At 42.3% G+C, this 20529-nt stretch overlaps 2 protein-coding genes across 8 annotated transcripts in view; both read left to right on the top strand.

The window, feature by feature from the left end:
* DCAF6 (DDB1 and CUL4 associated factor 6) overlaps nt 1-3429 on the top strand; it is an 81844-nt gene extending 78415 nt beyond the window's left edge. For all 7 annotated transcript variants that reach the window (XM_048937180.1, XM_048937173.1, XM_048937162.1 and 4 more), the window contains 2 exons: nt 12-117; nt 2987-3429. In XM_048937180.1, coding sequence (XP_048793137.1) covers nt 12-117; nt 2987-3051 — 171 coding nt within the window. In that variant the 3' untranslated portion in view covers nt 3052-3429. The remainder of the gene's footprint in view (nt 1-11; nt 118-2986) is intronic.
* A 612-nt stretch (nt 3430-4041) lies between these two features.
* The window catches only part of GABRR3 (gamma-aminobutyric acid type A receptor subunit rho3), a 58011-nt gene continuing 41523 nt past the window's right edge, over nt 4042-20529 (top strand). Inside the window, exon 1 of the mRNA XM_048933144.1 lies at nt 4042-4557. The gene's annotated coding sequence lies outside the window, so the exon portion shown is untranslated. The remainder of the gene's footprint in view (nt 4558-20529) is intronic.

Genomic DNA, 20529 nt, shown 5'->3' with positions numbered 1-20529 from the left:
ACTGCTTCTAGGTTATAACACGTAATGAGTTAATGCTGGAAGAAACCAGAAACACTATCACTGTTCCAGCATCTTTTATGTTACGAATGTTGGCATCTTTGAATCACATAAGAGCAGGTGAGAGACTTCTTTAGGACTTGACCACCACATTGATCTATGAAAAAGCAGGTGGGTTGGGGAACCATAAAGATCTTCAGTTTTATCTGCCTACATCTGAGGTCCATGAAAAAGTTAAAGGATCTTCACTGTCTTAATAGAAGTGCTATGGAATTGCTTCTGTGGTGTGAGACTTGTAACGTTTCGCAGCTGTTTTTTTTCCTTTTGTCTGTTTGTTTGTTTCTTTAACCTCAAAGAACAAGAAAATGGCGCAATATATTTTAAATGTGACCATACTATCCACCCTGGAATAGTGGGAAACATAGCCATGGAGGATAAGGAAAAATCTGAGGTTCTTAATGCCTTCTTTACATCCATATTTAATAGTCAGACCAGTTATCCTCAGATTACTCAGCCTCCTGACTTGGAAGTCTGGGATGGGGAGCAGTTAGGGACCTTGTACTCCACCTGGACTGTCACAGGTCTGTGAAGTTGGATGGGATCCACCTGAGGGTGCTGAGGAAGCTGGCAGACGTGATTGTCAAGCAGCTTTCCACCATCTGTCAGCATTCCTGCTCAACTGGAGAGATCCTGGAGGGCTGGGGTCTTCCTAATGTGATGCACAGCTATAAGAAGGATCGTAAGGGGTATCCAGGGAACTACGGGCCTGTCAGCCTGACCTGGGTTATGGAACACATCATCTTGAGCATGATGATATTGCATGGGCACGTGTAGGACAACTGGGGAATCAGGCCCAGCCAGCATGGGTTTATGAAAGGCAGGTCCTGTTTGACCAACCTCATCTCCTTCTGTAACAAGATGACCAGCCTGGTAGATGAGGGAAAGGCTGTTAATGCAATCTGCCTAGACTTCAGCAAAGCTTTTGACACTGCATCTCACAGTATTTTTCCAGAGAAGCTGGGCAGCCGTCTCCTAGACATGCCTTGACTCATTGCTGAGTGAAGAGCTGGCTGGAGGGCTGAGCTCAGAGAGTGGTGGTGAATGGAGTTAAATCCAGTTGGTGTACAGTCACCAGGGGTGTTCCCCAGGGTTTGGTACTGGGGCCGGTCCTGTTTGATATCTGTACTGATGAATTGAATGAGGAAATTGAGTGCACCTTCATTAGGGTTGCAGATGACACCAAGTTGTGGGGAAGTGTTGATCTCTCTGCTAGAAGGCCCCTCAGAGAGATCTGGACAGGCTGGATTACTGGGCTGAGGCCAATGGGATGAAGTTCAGTAAGACCAAGTGCTGGGTGCTGCACTTTGGTCACAACTCCATGCAACACTACAGGCTTGGGGCAGAGTGGCTGTAAAGCTGCACAGAGGAAAAGGGTCTGAGGGTGTTGGTTAACGCTCAACTGAACGTGAGGCAGCAGTGTGCCCTGGTGGACAAGAATGCCATTGGCATCCTGGCTTGTATCAGAAACAGTGTTGCCAGCAGGAGCAGGGAGATGATTATCCCTTTACTTGGCACCCTTGAGACCACACCTTGAGTACTGTGTTCAGCTTTGAGCTGCTCACTACAAGAAAGACATGGAAGCTCTGGATCATGTCCAGAGAAGGACAACAAAGCTGTGAAGGGTCTGGAGCACAGGTCTTATGAGGAGTGGCTGAGGGAGCTGGGATTGTTCAGTCTGGAGAAGAGGAGGCTCAGGGAAGACCTTATCGCTCTACAGCTGCCTGAAAATAAGTTGTGGTGAGGTGGGGGTTGGCCTCTCCTCTCAGGTAACAGCAATAAGGATGAGAGGAAATGGTCTCAAGTTGCTCCAGGGAGGTTCAAGTTGGATGTTAGGAAGAATTTATTCTCAGAAGGAAAGGTGAAGTATTGAAGCAGGCTGCCCAGGGAGGTGGTGAAGTCACCATCCCTGGAGGCATTTAAGGAAAGGGTAGATGTAATACATAGGGCCGTGATTCAGTGGGCCGTATTGGTGGTAGGTGAATAGTTAGACTAGATTGTCTTAAAGGTCTTTTCTAACTGTAGTGATTCTATGGTACCAAGAAGGAAGCAGAGACGGGAGGTTTTGGGAGGCTGGTATGACACGTGGGGTAGAAAACTAACGGAACTGTGGATGAGTGTGGCAGATGCATTAGATATTGAAAATGAGGAGGAGGTCCAGCACTGGCTGAGCAAAGTAGTGGCCTTGTATTGATGAAGCAGGAGGGAAGCTCTGCCTGGAAGCAGTTGCTGCTCCTCTTTCACCTCCTACTGATTTATGTGGAGAAGACAGCCAGGAAAAGAGAAAAGCCACTGTATCCAGGCCAGTGGTGTGCTTTACCTCTGCTTTTTGGGTTTTTGTTTTGTTTTGTTTTGTTGTTGGTTTTTGTTTTTGTTGTCTATTTATTTATTACAATTTCATTTATTTTATTTGTGTTATTGTTGAGTGAGGTTTTTCTTAACCTGGCAGTGCACGTTCTTTGAGTGATTCATACTGAGCCAATATTGTTCCTACACACATTTCTGTGTCTGCCAGTCATTAAACATCAAAAAGTAAGGTTTTTTTACACGTACAGTGACAGATTGTGCAGTTTCCTGGAGTACACAAATTTCTAATTGTAGCTTCTCAGAACAATAGCCTCAATCCCTTGGACTCACTGTCTCTTTTTTAATATAATGCTTTCATTCATCCTTTCTGTGCTGATAGCCAGTCAGCACCTACTAGGTTTCTCATTTTGTACACAAAATTCACTTTTTGCTGTCACTGTTGTTTCTCATTACAGCGTTGTCTGTCCAATCCCTGCTGTCAGTCCATTTTCAGCTTCTTTCATGGTTCTGTTACTGTGTAACGCACAGCCACTCTGCATTGTATAATAGCCCAGAGAGATACTACATTGCCAATACCCCCCAGACTTGGAAGTTCTCTTTACTGAATCTTCTCTGTGCCTTACAGACCGATTGGAAGGTGACAGATCAGAAGGATCTGGTCAGGAGAATGAAAATGAAGATGAAGAATAACCGGCAGTTGTGTGCAAGCACCTAGATGTTAATGGAATTTGTACAAGACATTAATTATATTTTTCCTTACAGAGCTTTAGTGCAATTCTAAGATACTGCTTTTGGATAACCTAACCTTCTGTTTTTGAATGACTGTGTGCATGACTTTGAGAGAGTGTGCAAGTAAAATAAGCAAAAATGTTTTTAAAATGTTTTGCCATGTATGAGGGGTGCTAGGAGATGCAAAGTGCAATATTTTCCTTAACCTGCAAATGTGGGAGCTTGGATCAATGTTTTAAAGTAACTTTCATTATAGTAAAAACGTTGGTTCAAATAAATTTCTATACCTGCTGTTTGCATGTTCGTTGCTTTCTAATTAAAAAGATTTGGTTGTTTTAAGTAGTTTCTTGTTTTCTCTTTGTGCAGCCATTGATTTATCGCCTTGTCCCTCTATCTCTATTTCTGCTTTCATTTGCATTCTTTCCTACAATGTTTGTGAAGTGACAAATGCAGTTATTTCTTGTAATGAACAAAGCAGGTGACTTTGAGACACCGTGCCTTTTGGTTCTTGGATTTCCATGGATGTAACCCACACGTACTTACACAGCATTGTCTGTCAGTCATACTATAGTGCCACTTTCTATGCTTCACACTTGAATCTGCAGTGCTGGTAAAGTAGTTCTGTTTCACCAGCAGATCTGTGATGGCAGCTCTTCGCAGCAGCAGCAGAAATAGCTTAGTTTCCATTAGATTTAGAACAGAGAAAATATACTGTAGGTGTACTAAGGGAGTGTGAATTAGGAAATTCCTGTGCATTGCTTCCTGGGAGTAGTTACTTAGGAAGAAAGGCTGTTCAGTCCGAGGGTAACAGGCTGTACCCGTTCTCCTTATGCTGTTGGATGGCAGTGGAAAAGAGGAAGTGAAGGAAGACAAAAGAACATGGAACAGAGCAGCTTTGCTCAGTGGCTGTTGTTGCCAAGGATGCAGATGCCAAAAAGCTCCATTGCGAACGAGAAAATGTCAGGAACTGTAAATCAGATGGATGAGGGTACCTGAGTGGGAGGCTCCACACCCCGAGCCTTGCAGGGACCTGATTCCAGTTTCAACACAGGCAAAAGGCTTGGAGAAGGGATATGAATCACAGAAATACAGGGAGATGAGAAACCTAAGGCTTTGAGGAGATGGAAGCAGCAATTATATGGAACCCAAGTGCCAGTAAAAGGGCAAAGGAAGAATGGAGTGGAAGAAAAGAGTGAGGAGATGGATAGGGATTTTTATTTTAATTTTTTTTTAAGGTTAGAAGAATGGTTGAGAAGAAAAACTGGGCAGGTGAACACAGGGGATTAGTAAGCAAGAGCAAAGTACAAAGGCTTCAAAAGCAATCCAGCAAAGTGAATTTAGGAAAGAGGAAATAATTGTAGAGGAGAAAAGGCTTTGGAGACAGAGGGTGCTGAGAGCATTGGATGTTTTGGAACACCGCACAGCTGTGGAAAATGGGAAACTTCCTACCCAAAGGATGGAAGCCTGGTAAGATTTTGAGAATGTATCTGCCACAAGCAAGGCATGGTGTGAGAAATCAAGCTAAGTTCTTTAAGCTATGGGGTGAAAGTAACTCTAATATGGGTATTTCCCTTGAATTCTTAATACTCCTTCCATTAAGTTTGGAGAACTATATAGTAAATATATGTGGTAGACCTGAGGTGCCTGTTATTAGAGTTTGCTGCTCTGATTTATCAGAGGGAGGAACAGAGCTGTTTTTCTGCAAGTCTGGAGCATTTCTGTATTGGAAGCACAAAGTAGCACACTATTTGATGTATCTGTTAGGTCTGGAGTAGATGAACCTCTGAAGAGGATATTTGAAACATATCTGCTAATCTGCCAATTATTTAACTAATTCATTGTGTCTACAGCAGAAAACTATCTCTGTGAGACTTGTGTTTGCATATTACCTATAATTCCATTGTTTTTTCACTCATTCTCAAGCATGTGGACATGGTAGCCATTCACTAGGGAGGTCCATAAATCAATTTTAAATTCCATATGTTTAGATGTGGCTTTGCCAAATGAAGGGATGGTTGAGTTTCAACGTGGGCAAAAGACTGATATGTGAAAGACTTTTGTCAAACTTCAGTGATGCTTTTCAAGTTGCACTTCTAAAACTACCCTACTTATCGGGTTTGTCTTTGGTTGGAAGAGCTTTTGGTAATTGGTTCTGTCTCAACTCCCAGAACTGTGCAGTAATAGGAACTGTTGGCAGAACTGGTGGTAAATCTCTGGAGTTTATAGCAACAAAGGAAAAATAAATGAAAACCTTATTCAAAGATGCTCGGAATCAAAGAAAGCAAGCAAGCAGAAAACCAACTCCTGACCCACAATCCGAACCCTCACAGCTTTGGGCCGGGGTTCCCCCTATCGGGGAAACCATGGATAATACTGTTGGAACACATTGAACGAGCAGCTGATCTGACTGCATGCTGAAAGGTAAATCTCCCAAGATATTTTGTTTCTCACTGCCTTGCCAGCAGCCCAAATGTGACAAACAGGAGAGCCAGTGGGACTTCAGGGATGTTTTATTTTCTTGCTGTGTGAACTGAAGACTGTTGGTGTGCTCAAGCTGCTATTCTCCCGCTCTGCTGTCCTTCTGTCCTGCAGCAGCTTGCTGTCAGTGTTCACATCCTAGAAATTAATCCTTGCAATTAAAATGAAGAGTAACTATCTGATGCCAGGGTTCAGTTGTCGTCAAGCTCACGTAGAATTCCATAGATACTGGAATACCTTTCAGAAAGATATTAAGACTGTTGCAAAGATGAAAAAAACAATTTCTTTGGTGTATTGCTGTGATTCCTGGCAACTAATTGGGCGCTGGAGCTCAGGCAGATGGATACTGTAGGCGCATTCTCTGGTTTAAATGTCAGAGGTGCTGGGTGAGCCTGTTTGCACAGTGATCTGCTGAAGCTCAGTGTCTTTGTGCCATTTTCCCCCACTGGAGGCAGGGTGGGGTTCACTGAAGACATCATCCTGTGTTACCCTTGCCATAAAATCTTCTTTTAAGCGGTAGATAAATGTAACTTTAAGGTAGCTTTAAGGTAGAATGATCTCTATGTCTCATGCACTTTGAGAAAATTCTGGAGGTTGATTTTGAAGGAAAAGCATCCAGAAATAAGTGCTTAAAATGGATGTTAGTGGAGGTACGTGTGCAAATGTGTAAGAGATGGGAGGGTATGCTCAGAGATGCAGGCCTGGAAAGCTGAGCAGTGATGTCTGCAGTCATTTTTCTGTGGAAAGATACCATCGAGCCAGGTTCCATCTGCGGGACTGAGGCCTGATGCAAATTATATGGATAGTCCTTGGGAACCCTGTGTCTGTGCATCGTTGTTGTGGGGGACAGACCCGATGGCTCCAGCAGAAACTAAGCTGTCAGCACGGCTCAGGTCAGAGCCCTTATTCCTCCTGGTCTGGAGCCACGTCACTCCAAGAGACCTCTGCTGAAATAGAGGAAATAGCACAGAGGGCAGCTGGGCGGTAACCCGGCTCACCTCAGTAAACATCGATTTTTGAAACCTGGGGCTAAACCAGTTTTTAACTATTTTTGTGGTTTATAGGCTGTCCCAATGCTTTCATCTGTGAAAGCATTTGGTTTCTCAGTGATGTCATCTGCTGTTAAATCTGAGCTCTTTTCTGAGGGTGGTGGAAGTTCATTCACCTTTGTTTTAAATGTTCCTTTTATTATTTATAATTGCTCTTTTCTTTTGTTGGAAAGGTGTCATTTTCCCTCTCTGGCTCTAAAGAACTTTCTATCAGTGCTCCCCATTTGATTCATTTCCATTTGCTGATAGAGCAAATTGAAGTCCAAAGAGCTACTAATGAGATGTATCAGTTCAAACCACAGGCATGTATCACTCCTGAAGAAAGCTCTTCCAACTGTTGGTCAACACGTTAGCATGTTCCCTTCTTTTTGCAGAAGAGTGGTACAGAAGACCATGGAACTGGCAGATTAAATGCCCAAGTCAGAGCTGATGGCTCCTCCTTGAGGCACTTCTTAGTTCAGTGAAAATCTTCTAACTAGAGCTCATTAATGGGCTTGTTACTAATAGGAAAACAAAACCGAGGGACCTTCAGCTGCTGTCAAACAGTACTGCGGGTCAGTGGTCAGACTATGTTTCAGTACCTCCTCCTGCCCAGCCTGCTCTTAACCTTGTGCAGTCTGGCATATCGCTGCTATTTTTTTCCTGCTAGTGAGTGGTGAAAGAGGAGAGCAAGGAGGGAGGAAGGAGCGGGATGTGGGAGAGCTGTAAGAGTTGCAGCTGTATGTTTTCAGCAGCACCACACAGCATTGTGCTCCACTCCTTTCCAGGACTCGGCTATTGTGCAAACAAATACAAGCCAGCCTCCCATGTAGGTTTCAGGTATACTTATCTCCCTACCGCATTGCTTTCCTCTCATGCAATACCTGGCATCCCCTCTGAGCCCAGTGTGAGTGCACCGTTCTCTCTGTGCATCGATGTTTTACTGACCTGGGGCAGATGGGTGATGCCACAGCCCTGGCTGCGAGCTCCAGCCCCACTCTGCTTTCACAAACAGCCATTGCGAATCTGTGTATTCTAGTAAGTACCTGTCTGTTTGCATCTAATTGAACAGAGCTGCTTCATCTCCTACAATTACTGTATTAAATTTTAATGGGCCTTTTTGTTCTTCAGTTCTCATTCGGTTACGGAGATGCATGCATCTCTGAGGAAGATTCACCAGTACTGAGAGTCTGTTCTCCACATCTCTCCTATATAAATGCTTCTTGCACATCTGTTCCTTGCTTTGGCACTGGAGCCCAGTCTAGAGAAATCTGATTTAAAACAAGAGGCACTGAAAATCAAGTTATAATTTTGAAAACATCCAAAGGAACAGTAGGTGTTACTGTGACATAGAGTGTTATTTATGATGACATTGCTTCTTTTCATAGAAACACAGAACCATTTGTGTTGGAAGGGACCTCAAAGTCCACCCAGCCCCAACTCCATTCCATGGGCAGGGCTGCCCCCCACCAGCTCACGCTGCCCAGGGCCACATTCAAGCCAGCCTTGAGCACCTTTAGGGATGAGGAGTTGCTGGACTAGATATCTATTCATCAGAGTGCAGTGGTCATTCAGCAGGATGTGCAAGATGGATTCGTGCTCTCATTTAAATTACTGCTGAATGATTTAGTGTCTACAATTGTCAGCCACTAGCTCTGAGGGCAGGGGGTGCTGCTTCAGCACTTTACAGAGAAAAAAAAAAAAGGTATCTGAGACTGTTATCCATCTCCATGAAATACATTAAATCAGCATCTCAAACAGAAATATGGTGCTTTAAAGTAATCTGCTGTTATTTTACCTGGGATTATAAAAAGCAAGGAAGGTTTCTCTAAGTCTTTAAGTGGATATGACCTTTTAGATCAACCTCTATATGTTTGGCACTGTGACAAAACCACTTAATTGGCTTGAATGGAGGTTGCTTGACAGCAACTTTACAGGTTCCAGGGCTCAACATACAACATGCACCAAAATTTTCTCCAATCTTTCTCAAGTGAATTCTCCTGCTATTGAAAAATGAATGGTGTCGTGCATTTGCAGTCACTGCATGTAAGGGTTGAGCAAAGAGTGCACTGGAGAGCACAGACCCCCAGGGCTGCTCCTGCTTTATCCCCAATGCAGAGAGCACCCAGAGCCGCAGTCAGGCCTCCGTCAGCCATCAGGAGCCCCTCACCTCTCCCAGCCTCTGGCTGTTGTTGCATGACTGTCACCAGCAGCGACTGCTGTGCCCTTGCCCTCACCGTGCTGAAATTCCATCCACTTGCTCCAAAGCACAACTTCTTCATTCATGTCATGAGAATTTCACACCACTGCGTTGAATGAGTTCGATTGCTGCCTGCACGCTCTCAATTCGGCTGTGGTGGATCCTCTGAGGAGAGCTGAGCGAAAGACACAGAAATGAATGAGTGTGATCATTTCATTTGAGAAATGATTTCTCTCTGCCCTCCTTTCACAGTCTCTTCCCCTCTAGTGCAGTTTGCTGTAGGCGACCCTGAGCCCAAGAAGTGGTGGAAGGCTGGAGCCTCTCCTTTGGGCTTTCTTTGGCCATGTTCTCTTTGGGTGCAGAACAGGTGGTTGCTGTGTGAGCAGCACCAGGCCTGTGCCATTGGACCTGGGCAATCTATGTGGTAACAGAACCAAGTTCTCTCAGGCCTCTGTCTTAATCCAGATGGTGAAACAGGGTTTGATTGCTTGGGGCTGATGAGGGCGTAACAGTTGTAGGAATAGTGGGCTGGTGGATTGAATGGGGCTCTTTGTTCACCTCTGAGCCCAAAGGCTGTGAGGGGCCTCTTTTACAAGGACCATTCAGCCATCACCAGGTAGCAGAGTTGCACTGGGATCAGCATTTGACAGTCTGTGGGGGGTTGCCATGGCAACTGGCGAGATGTAGTGTGCTGAAGGAAAATGCAGCTTCTGGGCTAATTCCTGGGAAGCAAGCAGCGGGTGCCTCCAAAATGTGTCCCTCCAGCTCCAGGTGCTGGGTGTGTAGATCCAGAAACCTCCTGGGTAACCAAGCTAGCGTGAAGATTTGATCAGAAGCAGAATTTAGTCTAAAGCATTAATTTGTCCCCAAATGCGCTCACTGAAGCTGATCAGAAGCCCCAATCTCTGGCAGCCTGGGGCCCATCTTGAGCTACAGGCCTGGGGTATCGGGCAGCTGCTGTCAAAACCCATGTTGTCAGTGTCATTGATATGCTCCAGAGCACAGGCAATGCATTTCATTACGGAAGTGTTTCCAAAATGAAATTTCATTAGAATATACTGTTTGCAAAGCAAATTAGGATTAAATAGAAAAAGGAAAGATGAAACATCTTGTTCCAGCACAGCCCAAGACCACATTTTAATGGGAACGTTTCTCTTGAAGGAGACAGCCAGCACACTTTGTCAGCACTGCACACCGGTACATGAGCAGTCGCTGTATTAGAGGCAGTTACTGCTTTTTATGTGTTGTTTTCTGTTTGTTTCCTTTTGAATCATGTTTTTTGTTGCTTCGTTCAACAGAATGCATTGTGAAGCACATTGCAATGAACGTGTCGTTATATTAAACTCATTTGCCAAGATTGTTTTTAGAAATATTATATGCTTCAATATCCACAATCACCGTAAATTTCTAAGTGTTTTGTTTTCCTGCACAGCTCAGCTACAGCTGCCTTGTGCTTGCAGAATTTTTTAATTAGTTCTATCTTACTGGTAGGTCAGGTTACTCAGTTTGTGTTGGAGCGCTGTCTCTCATCATCAAAAGGTAAAAAAGTAAATTAAAAAATTACATTTATTTACCAGATGCAAATACTCTTCCTATATAGACTACCTCGTTTTTGAATAATGCATTCTAGGCTTTCCTACTATAAGTGGTGCTGGGGCACTTCTGCTCCATCTCATCTCATTTGGACTGTCAGGTGAGCACAGTAACTCTCCCTATCACCTCTCTTTGTTGTTCTTTTATATTCTGCTGCAAATAGCTGTCAGTTCTTGTATTTGCCCATGCAGCACCAGGAGGCTCTGAGCAGCAGGGACGTGAGAGCCTTGGTTGAGCTGGGGAGAAGTTTAGCTTCTCTCTTGCAAAAAAAAAAAAGAAAAAAAGAAGAATGTGATGGGCTAAATTTGGGCACCCTTTTCTTGCTGCATCTGAACCTGTACACCTTTCATCCTTTTGGCTGAATTCAGCTGTACCAAGAGAATTCCTAAGGATTTTTGGTCCTGACTGTACGAGTCATCCTAGCTTCAGAGGTTCAACACAAGCCCTGAGGGCATTAAAAATGCATTTCCTCTCTAATAATTGTGATGTTTTCCTGGAGACGGGTTGTGCCAACAAAATCTGTGCTGTTTCTTTCCCTTCCTGATTTCAGATGAGCTACATCGCCCAGATCTGCTATATACAAGTGTAGCTCGACCATACCAATGTGCTATTAAGATTGCAAATCTATGAATAATGCTTGGTGGGGGTGCCAGCTGCCAAAATGACAGTGTGTGCTTATGGAGATAAGCCCCAAGTCTCTGATAAGGCCCACTTTTGAGCTATTTTTGAGTCCCTGTTTATTTCTGATCCTTCTGTTCTCAATGCCATCTATTTACAACTTCATATCACTGCGCTTGACGGTCCTCAAAACAGAATCACTTTTGGTGGAGTCACCGTTCCTGGAGGTGTTCAGGAATCGTGTGGCTGTGGCACTGAGGGACGCGGTTGGTGGGCATGGTGGGGATGGGTGGGTGGTTGGACTGAGTGATGTCAGTGGTCTTTTCCAGCCTTAATGATTCTAGGATTCTAAAAATTCATGATCAAGACCTTGCAAGGCTGAGTAAGGTTTCCTATTTGTTTAATTCTTTTTTAGGCTTTCTTTTGGATGAACAGATTATTGTTATAAATACTCTACAAAGAGCTCACTTTGGCTTTCCGCCTCACCCTACACCCTACTTCAATTTGGAAACTCTGCGATGTTCAAATCTGACACATTGCCTCTCCATTTTGTCTCTGAAACTGTTACCAGTTGATGGATGCACTGGTTTAAACACTGATTTAAAGACTGTTTTGACACTGAATCCTGCAACCAAGATATGTAACATGGGTCAGCTCTTTCAAAGGCAGCAGTAGCAGTAAGGAACCACGATGTCCCAGTCACATTACAGTTTGGTACATTAGGAAAAGCAAGAATGCACCTGATTTCTTATTATAGAACATGGAAAGAAAAACGCTTGCTGTTTGAATGAGATAAGGATTTTTGCTCAGTTCCACTTGAAAAAACATCAGCAGTATTTTTCTAGCCAGAGGGAAATTGCACAGCTTGACATTTTGCTAAACTCCCAGCTTTTAAAGGCACAGAATCTAGAGCTGACACTTAGAATTATTTTGGAGCAGAACCTACAATTATGGTGGTTTTTGTTGTTGTTGTTTTTTGTAATTTATGTAAGGCTGTTATTCATCTCTCAGGACTGCTAGAAGACACACTATTCTCCTGCGTTAAGAAGTCACTTTGTCCTTAAAAATAAAACACAACCAAGTATTTATTTTAACTACAATTAACGCTTTATCAGTTCCATAACCTAAGGTCAAGCTCAAGTTATCTCTGGTTCTCTCTCACTATTTTTGTACTATTCACTCTCTGACAAGTGCTGAGAGACCACTGTGGTTCTGTAGCACTTCACTACAGCTCTGGGATTTGAGCTGGTTTTTTTCCTAAATTCCTAGATACCACTCTCCTACACGCATGTACATTTATGGAACTCCTTCTTATTGTAGCAGCAAACAGAGTTAAATTTAAATCAGTTTATTATTTAATTGGAAAAGATTAATAATCAGGAATTTTGTCTGTTTGTACATATGCGATAACTAAATTCTGGGTTGTTTGCTCTATTGTTCATAAAATGAGCATCATTGGTTCCTTCTGTTAAAAAATAGCTGAGTGTATGGCATGCCTGTGTATTTTTACTGGTCTATTAACATTATTTCACTGTTCAATGTCTATGCTGCTAATCTGTGTCATAGACATCCATGTGACGATACTTCTCACCACAGTTGTATCAATTATAAAGTCTCAGCTGTTGAACTTCCTGTTGTACCAAAGTGGGTCCAAAGTTGTACTTTGGATGATATACATCTGATCCATTCTTGATAATATCCTGTTGTTTTCCTAACCTATGTATCTGCTAAGTAGGCTTTAAGGCTTGAAGGTATCAGGGCGATCAACTTGTCGGACTCTTTTGCCTCAATCCCTGGAATTTTTGATCAGTTTTTAGCCATTGGGTCTTGCGTGTGTTTTTCTATCAGAAACAAAAGCACAAAGAATAAGAAACCATCTCTTTGCTGGAATACTCTCACTGCAGTTTTTCGATGCATTTCTATTCTTCAAGATTTTATGAGATGTAAAAGTCAGTACTCTGATGCTGGATTTAATATTCTAGCGATGATCTCTACGAAATGGCACACCAATGCAATTACCTCCTATTTCCAAGGACTAAAGGATCAACTCTATATTTTTATAGACAAATAGCTTTTAGAATTACTGTTTCATTACTAGGATTGTATAATGCATATTTTCTTGGGACAGCTATAATAAGATTTCAGAGGAAAATGGAATGAGACAATGCAGTTATCACCCGTGATTACTCCTTTTGTTCTTGTCTGAGTCAATTCTGGGGGGAGGGAGAACTTCTTGTTTAGTGTTTCATAAATAATCTCCTGGCTTTAAAGGTAAATTTAATTTTATGACTCCAAGTGGCAGAGAAGCCAGCAGAAAATGATAATTGTGTTCTTAAAATGATGTATCAAACACAGAGGGTTTCAGCTGATATGAATTGCAATGCGCGAGCAAAAAGCTGGTTAAACTGACAGAAGAAGTAATGTACACATTAAAAATAAGTTAATAACCACACTGCATTGTGCAAATGAACACCAGCTTCACAGCAGAGGAAAAGAGGGAGGATGTGTGCATGTCTGGTTTATGCAGAAACATGATGTATGCATATCTATATTACACAGGATGCTCTCATGAGACTCTTAAGTGCCTGCAGCAACTTGACTCTGGGTGTCAGAAAACGTGCTCACATGTTAACAGTTTTACAAATACTGCAAATAAGGTGTGAAATGGAAACAGTCTGTGCTAAGGGCCAGTGAAGAAAAGGTTCCAGATTACACCAGGCCAGAATGCTAATGCCAAAATCAGCAACATAAGATTTTCTAATCCCGTTCAATGACTCTGAGACAGCTGGTCACCTCATCTTCACTTCCATCAAAATGAGCCCCCAGACATCGACCTCTCCAAGTACTGCTAATGTTTTTTTCCAGGAAAACTTTCCCATTCCTAAAAAATGCCACTGGACTTTATTTATAATTCACAGAGACACTTGAACGTAATACTTGTGTGAGTGCTGGTCCAAAATACTGAACTTCCAATGATATCACTCGTCTGGATTGTTGTAACTACTAAGAAGTACTGTTTACTGGAGTCTTACGCGCCTCATTGTTCTCCAGATGAGTGAAGTTAGGAGGAACTCATAAACCACGAAAAAGTAGGTTTGGGCTTAGGGCTTACAGCCCTTTGAATCTTAGTTTTGACATAAGGCTTTCCTAGCCTGCTACTTTTGGAGAAAATGGAGCCTTCCATCCTGCTGTCAGAGGATAAAAAGAGAAACCGAACTAAGCACTACTGCCTCCACTGCTGTTAGAGCTCCTGCTGCTGGTGCTCTGCTGTGGTTGCTCAGAACCCACCAAACTTTTTGGAGAACAAACTACCAATGAATGGTATGAATGCTGGTGAGCTGGATAAAGTGTTACCCTACTGTGGAAGGTTATGGGGGGTTGAGACGAGGTGTCCCCTGCAGCAGGTTTGAGAAAATGAGCTGCAGTTTGGCACTCTGGGTTTTTTGGCACTTGATGTTATACTGTTTGGGAAATCAGTGTGTTTTGTGAGTGTAATCCATGGTGTACTCTTGGTTTTGCATGAGACTTGGAATCATCATCTCTGAACACTTGTGTAGTACACAAGGATGATGTCTCTTCCATCAGTTTTCACAGCTGAGTCCTTAGAGTCCCGCACCAATCAGCCTCATCTTCTCTTTCCCAGCTTCAGCCAGGATTCAAAGTCACACCTCTTCTGAGCAGTGGAAGATACAGGATTATGGCAGGATGGGGAAAAAAATGGACTGATATTAACTATTACCCTTCTGTAAATTGCCAAATAGTTTGTTTTCATTCTCATCTGCAGCACAGAGTAATGGAGGTCAACAATTCTCAATTTCTCCTACAATGCATTTGCTGCATACTTGTCTTGTTGCACAGCCTTAGGAGGATAAGACAGTCATAAGATGGAGAACGGTGCACCAAACATTGCAGTGTTTTGGCTGTTGTGGGCATAATCAGTATTTGTCTGTAGGTAAGTGGATACCTTGGGATAAGGTGGAATTTTTCATGTAGAATTCCGTTGATACCAGAGTGTTCTTGTGTTGTGATGTCTTGTTTCTGTGGCATGGAAAGAAGGACCCTATTTACACATGATTTGAGGAAAACAGTGCACATTTGTAAGGGACTGTTGGGTGTAGCCAACTGGGTAATGCTGAGGTTGTCTGTACAATGCTGTGATGGCTGTAGAAAGTAAATGTGTGGTGGGCTTTCCAAAGTGACCCATAGGTTCCAGATCTGGAGCCTCCAGACCTAGGTGGGCAACACCTTATAGAAATACTCCCTCAATTTTTGTGGACTGTAGCAAAATTGAACTTCAGTAAATTCTAGGGAAAGTGTAAGAACTACAAAAGCTAAGAAAAATATTGCCTTAAGTTGTAACATCTATTAAACAGGTAGCAAATTGTATTTAATACTGAGCCACTAAGATAGTGAAACTGAAAACTCTCCATCCAGATTAAATTGGATAAAAGTGACACTGTGTGATAAATTTCAGAAAAAAAACAAGAATTACTTAATTAATACGTGATTCCTTATAAAGTTCTTTAATATTTAATGCAATTAAATGTTGCTCAGAAAGAATCTGGTGCTTGTCTTAGGTAAATAAGAAGAAATGCAAAACAATTTCTGACTTTAGTGCAAATGGAATAAAACTCTTTTTTGTGATCTTAGAATATTTCAATGTAACATCTTGCCTACTGATACTCTTTGTATAAGACAGCCTTCAAGCACGTAAATCTTTCCTGTCTTTGCCTAAGCAAGAAGAAATCAAATGAGAGTTAGAATGGTTTTGTTTGTTTTAAAATGTTTATCACTCACAGCTGGGAGAAAGATGGGGCTTGAAATTGGGAGCTAGAAAAAGCTGGGAAACATTTTGGGTCCAGGACACAAGGCTGTGTCTCATTTAGGAGAACTGGTGACTAGGAGCTTAGACAAAGGAGAAACGAGTGCATAAGGGTTGCGACTCGGAGATGGAAGCTGTGTGGTTAAGAATAAGTGAGAAGGAATGCCAGTGTATTTTTAGTTGAAACTAGAGCCACCTTTTAAAGTCTAGGGCCATATTATCCAGTCTCCTCTTACACATCACAAAAACTATGCTGCGGACTTAGCCTTACAATGACAAATGTGTTCATATATGGACTGCTGCAACCTGAGTCTCAATAAAATCTAGAGAAATCATGATGACTTTTAGAAAAATCTGTCCTTAAACTCTAACATCTCTTAAGCAGATAGCAGTGGTGAGTTGCTGAATTGGACTGTTGCATATGCAGTCAGATTTTTTTTCCTATTGTTATCAGCTTCAGAAGAAGCTCCAGAAGATCCTGTTTGTGGCAAGATGGTTATTGCTGGAGAAATAAAGGGTATAAGATTGTTATTTCTAATTTCCTAGGCTGAGGAGTTGCGCAGAAATGTTACTATATCTGTGGGTTTGGAATGCCAGGGTAGCTATTCAAATGTGATGCAGAGGAGCTATTTAGGGTAGTAAGAGGCTGATAGCTGCAGTTAACAGCAAGGAATTTTCAGGGTCCCTATGGGTGAAAATTACAGTGTGTGCAGAGCAAGCAGAATATTACTAAGCTGTTAACAAACAGAAATTATTAGCAAGTTGTGACTCAGTCAGAACAAAGCACGTGCTGGTAGCTGATCCACATGAGCATATCAGCACAGACCTGCTCGTGGTTTCTTCTCCACTAGGCAGAGATGTCTCTGGTTTCCTTGAGCCTGTCTGCACAGGCTTGTTCCTCTTACTCAACAGGTGTCTGTCACTGTTAGCAAAGGACACTTAGAACTCAAATATCCTCTTCAGGAGCTGAGTATAAATGAGATTACAGTTCTCTCCCTGGAAAGGGGATTGACAGCTGTATAGTGTTAGTGCATCTGTCCTGAGTCATAGAGATGCCCCACCAAAGATAAAAGCCCAGCCTGTTGCCTGTAAAAATCACTAGCAAAGTGATTCACTAATTTGCAGTTTTTCAGTGTATTATTTTTTTAACTTCTGTGTGATTAGAGGATCCATTTCTTGACAAGGAGTGGGGGGACAGAACCTTGTTAGTTACAGCACCTTTTCTAGCTGGCTTTTCAAACTTCCTAAGCCAAAAAACTTTTCCAGCCTTTGCTTTGAGAACTTACACCTACTTCCTCTGGGCTAAGAAAATCTGATTGATCTTCAGACTACATTTGGACAGTGCAGATATTGTTCTCCACCAAAGCATAGCTCATTTTTGTCTGAGCTAGTGACTACGCTCTGATATTGAATTCCTGCTGTCAAGTACCTCATTCTGAAAGGTCAATGGGAAAACATATCTCTGTGGTTCAAAAAGTGTTCAGCAGCTAATGGTATCTTACAGCCCTCTCACGCCAAATGGCTTCAGACTATGGTTCACTCATAGTCTGATAATGGACAAAGGTAAATCTAATTAGAAGACATAGTGGCAGTCTGATTGCCTTCATTTTTTCTATCTCATAATAGATAAGACTATCTAGATGATGATGATGATGATAATAATAATAATAATAATAATAATAACAACAAATAATTAAAGCCTTCTCAGAACACTTGTCTGGCTGAAGGGCTGAATGTTATAAATGGCTACTCTTCTATCCTTACTGCAGGTTTGCAGCCAGACATGCTCTTCCTTTGTGTAGTAGTTAATGGTTTTAAATGGTATTGGAAAATTTGGAAAACAATTTTCTTGACAGGCTTACTTAGAAAAAAAAATCTAAACAGCCATAAGCCTAAGACATCCAGTTACACGATCTAAGTTGAGCACCTTCAACTGAAGGAAAGCAGTGTAAAACCTGAATTACCTTTTCCATTATAGCCATCACACAGGGAGAATGGAGTTTGCTTTGCTTGGAAAATCAGTGCCTTTAAGTTCCCAGTGGGGCAAGGCAGGATGTAAGCAGGGAAATAAAGGGCTAGGAAATTTGAGGTTATGAGACACTGTGGGCAGTGGAGTCATCTGCATTGAATAGGCAACAGGGAGGATGCAAACACTGAATCTTTCAATCCAGTTTTGTAGAAATATGAGATGACAAGTTGTTTAACAAATGGCTGGAGATGCAAAGCAATGCAGGGCTATGGAGATGGGTTAGAGAGAGATGAATTTGGCAGCTAGCAGCATAGAGGTGAAACTACATGGTGAGAGGGCTCCACTGAAAAAACATAACAAGTATAAGACAGGTAAAACACTGTTGTTGCCTGCAGAAAGAAATAAAAATGTTAAAAAAAACGAATATCCACCAAGTTGAAATCTGTAAAGCAGGCAGAATAAAAAGAGAGCAATCATTGACAGACAGGGAAGGAAATGTGGCAGAACAACCAGGTAAAGCAGCTATAGAAATGTCTTCTTTAACTCAGCAAGGAGAGAGACACAGGTGAAATGTACTTGAGGAAAACCAGGAAGAGAGATGTCAGAGAAGACAGGGTCCCATGAGACCTATGGAGACAGCCTGAGGAGATGATCAGCGCTCTTGTCATGGAGGCACCAGCTAATTTACTGACAGTCAGAAAGGTAGAGTGGGAGGAAGGGCAATTTTTCCAAGAAGACAAAGCAATTGAAAGTAATGGAGAGAACACTAGGACCTGAAAAGCAAAGGAAATGAAGGGACAGACTAAAGAGAGTGCAAAATGGGCTGCTTTATCTTGAGGTGATGCAAAGATCAAGCTCTTAGCGGAACTGACATTGCTTGTAGAAAATGAAATGTCCTGAAAGCTGGGAGAAACATCTAGCAAATAAAAAATTGCTAGGAAATAACTGTTCTACTGGGTTTCAAGTGTAACTAGCAATGCTGTAATGTATGGATGCCAGCATGACCAGACTGTCAGAGGGATATGTCTTCTCTACCATCCCTTACTCCAGTGAGATACTCAAGCCTCCATCTGCTCTTCACATCAAAAAGCAGAAATTTGTGACCTTCCAGGGGGACAGGAGGGAGATGTTTGTAGAAATTTTGCATTCAAAAGAAAACTTTTCTCTTTTTTTTTTCTTTTTTTTTTTTTTCTGGTGATGCTGGTATGTAGATCATCCTCTGGTTAGTGGCTACCAACATTAGTTTCAGGAATTAAGCATCCCTCACCACAGAAAGCATTATTACTATCAGAGCAGGTACCAAGGATACAAATATGTTGCAAAAGAAAATATATCATTCTGTGGTATCCTTCAAATCTTTATATTACAACTTTCATCTAGCTTCTAGCTGAGTTTTGCTTTTTTTCACCTTCTGCTTGTGGCACAGGATTTCTTATAAGGTCTTGTGGGCATCCAAATTTGTCAGAAAGTAACATGGATGTTACCAGCAAAGGCTTTTACTCTTTCAAGAAGAAAGAAAGATAGAAAATGGAATCATTACCTCTCAGCTTTACTTGCCTCACTGTGGCTAAGGACAAGGGTACTAAGAGGATTCAATGTGTTAATTGCAGATTTGTAAAAAAAAAATAAAAAATGCAAAGGGGGCCAGTAGCAGAGATGCCAGACTTCTAGTTTCACTGTCTTTCTTCTCCTTGTTAGCTTTTACTTCTCAGAAAGAATACCTTCCTCTCCAACGTGACCGGTGCTTCTGTAATCACTGAGGGGTCTCTTTACTGCCAAAGCATCCCCCTTTGCAGTTTAAGGGTGCTGTTTCACAGCTTACACCTGCCTGATCTTTCCGTCTTGCTCCTTCTCCTTCTCTTGACTGCAGCACAGGCTGACTGCAGAAGTGAGGTAGGAGTGTGGAACAGCAATATCTCCCATAGCTTTTCAAAAGCTCAGAACGATTTGTCACTTGTGCACGTAAACATCTGACAGAAACATATGGCAGGAATGAGCAATAGCCCCCTACGCTTGCTCACAGTGGAGCTGACAGGGCTGCTTGATCCGTGGTACAGAAGAAAAGGGAAAAGGAAATACATTTCTTTGAAGCTGGGGGATTAACATTTTCTCAAAGGTGATCTTTGCAAAGCAGCTGCCAATTCCATGTACTTGCTTATGGGGTTCGTCTTTCTCTTAAGATCTTTGCCTCTTCTAGCCACACAGTATAACTATGGCAGGAATCAAAGCAGTGATGTACAGTTTCTCCATTGTGTTGTATGTTGTGTTTGAGCTGGTGACCCTACCTTGCTGCTGTGCTGTCTAGTCACTTCTGACTGCCTGCTGTTCAGATGTAGTCTGTATGCCTGTCACCCTTCTTATGTGACTTAGCAAATGTCCAGATTTTTCTGAGCCTTGCTGGATTGGTTATGGTCTCTTTTTTTTTTTTTCTTTTTCCCCCCTACAGTTAATAATGTTCTTCAGTGGTGCTAGGAGAGAGAACCGTGCTGAGATTCAAGCAATATGGGGCATGGCACCTTTACTCTGGCAAGTCTTAACACAGGATTGCCCCAGAGAGTCTTTTTGGGCAGCCCCAACTGGTGGGGAAAGACAAGAGGACCCAGGCAACATCCAGCACCAAAATACCATTCTGCTTCGATTTAGGGCTCCTCTTCTTCCTTCTGGTTATATTTCACATGATAACAGGTTAGTTTATTTTGAGGCTAGTTTTCTTAAAAATACAGAAAGTGTT

Source organism: Lagopus muta, chromosome 1 (assembly GCF_023343835.1).
Source record: "Lagopus muta isolate bLagMut1 chromosome 1, bLagMut1 primary, whole genome shotgun sequence".
Taxonomy (NCBI): Eukaryota; Metazoa; Chordata; class Aves; order Galliformes; family Phasianidae; genus Lagopus; species Lagopus muta.
Note: the sequence above shows the minus strand (reverse complement) of the source record. Positions and strands in the feature narration are given on the sequence as shown.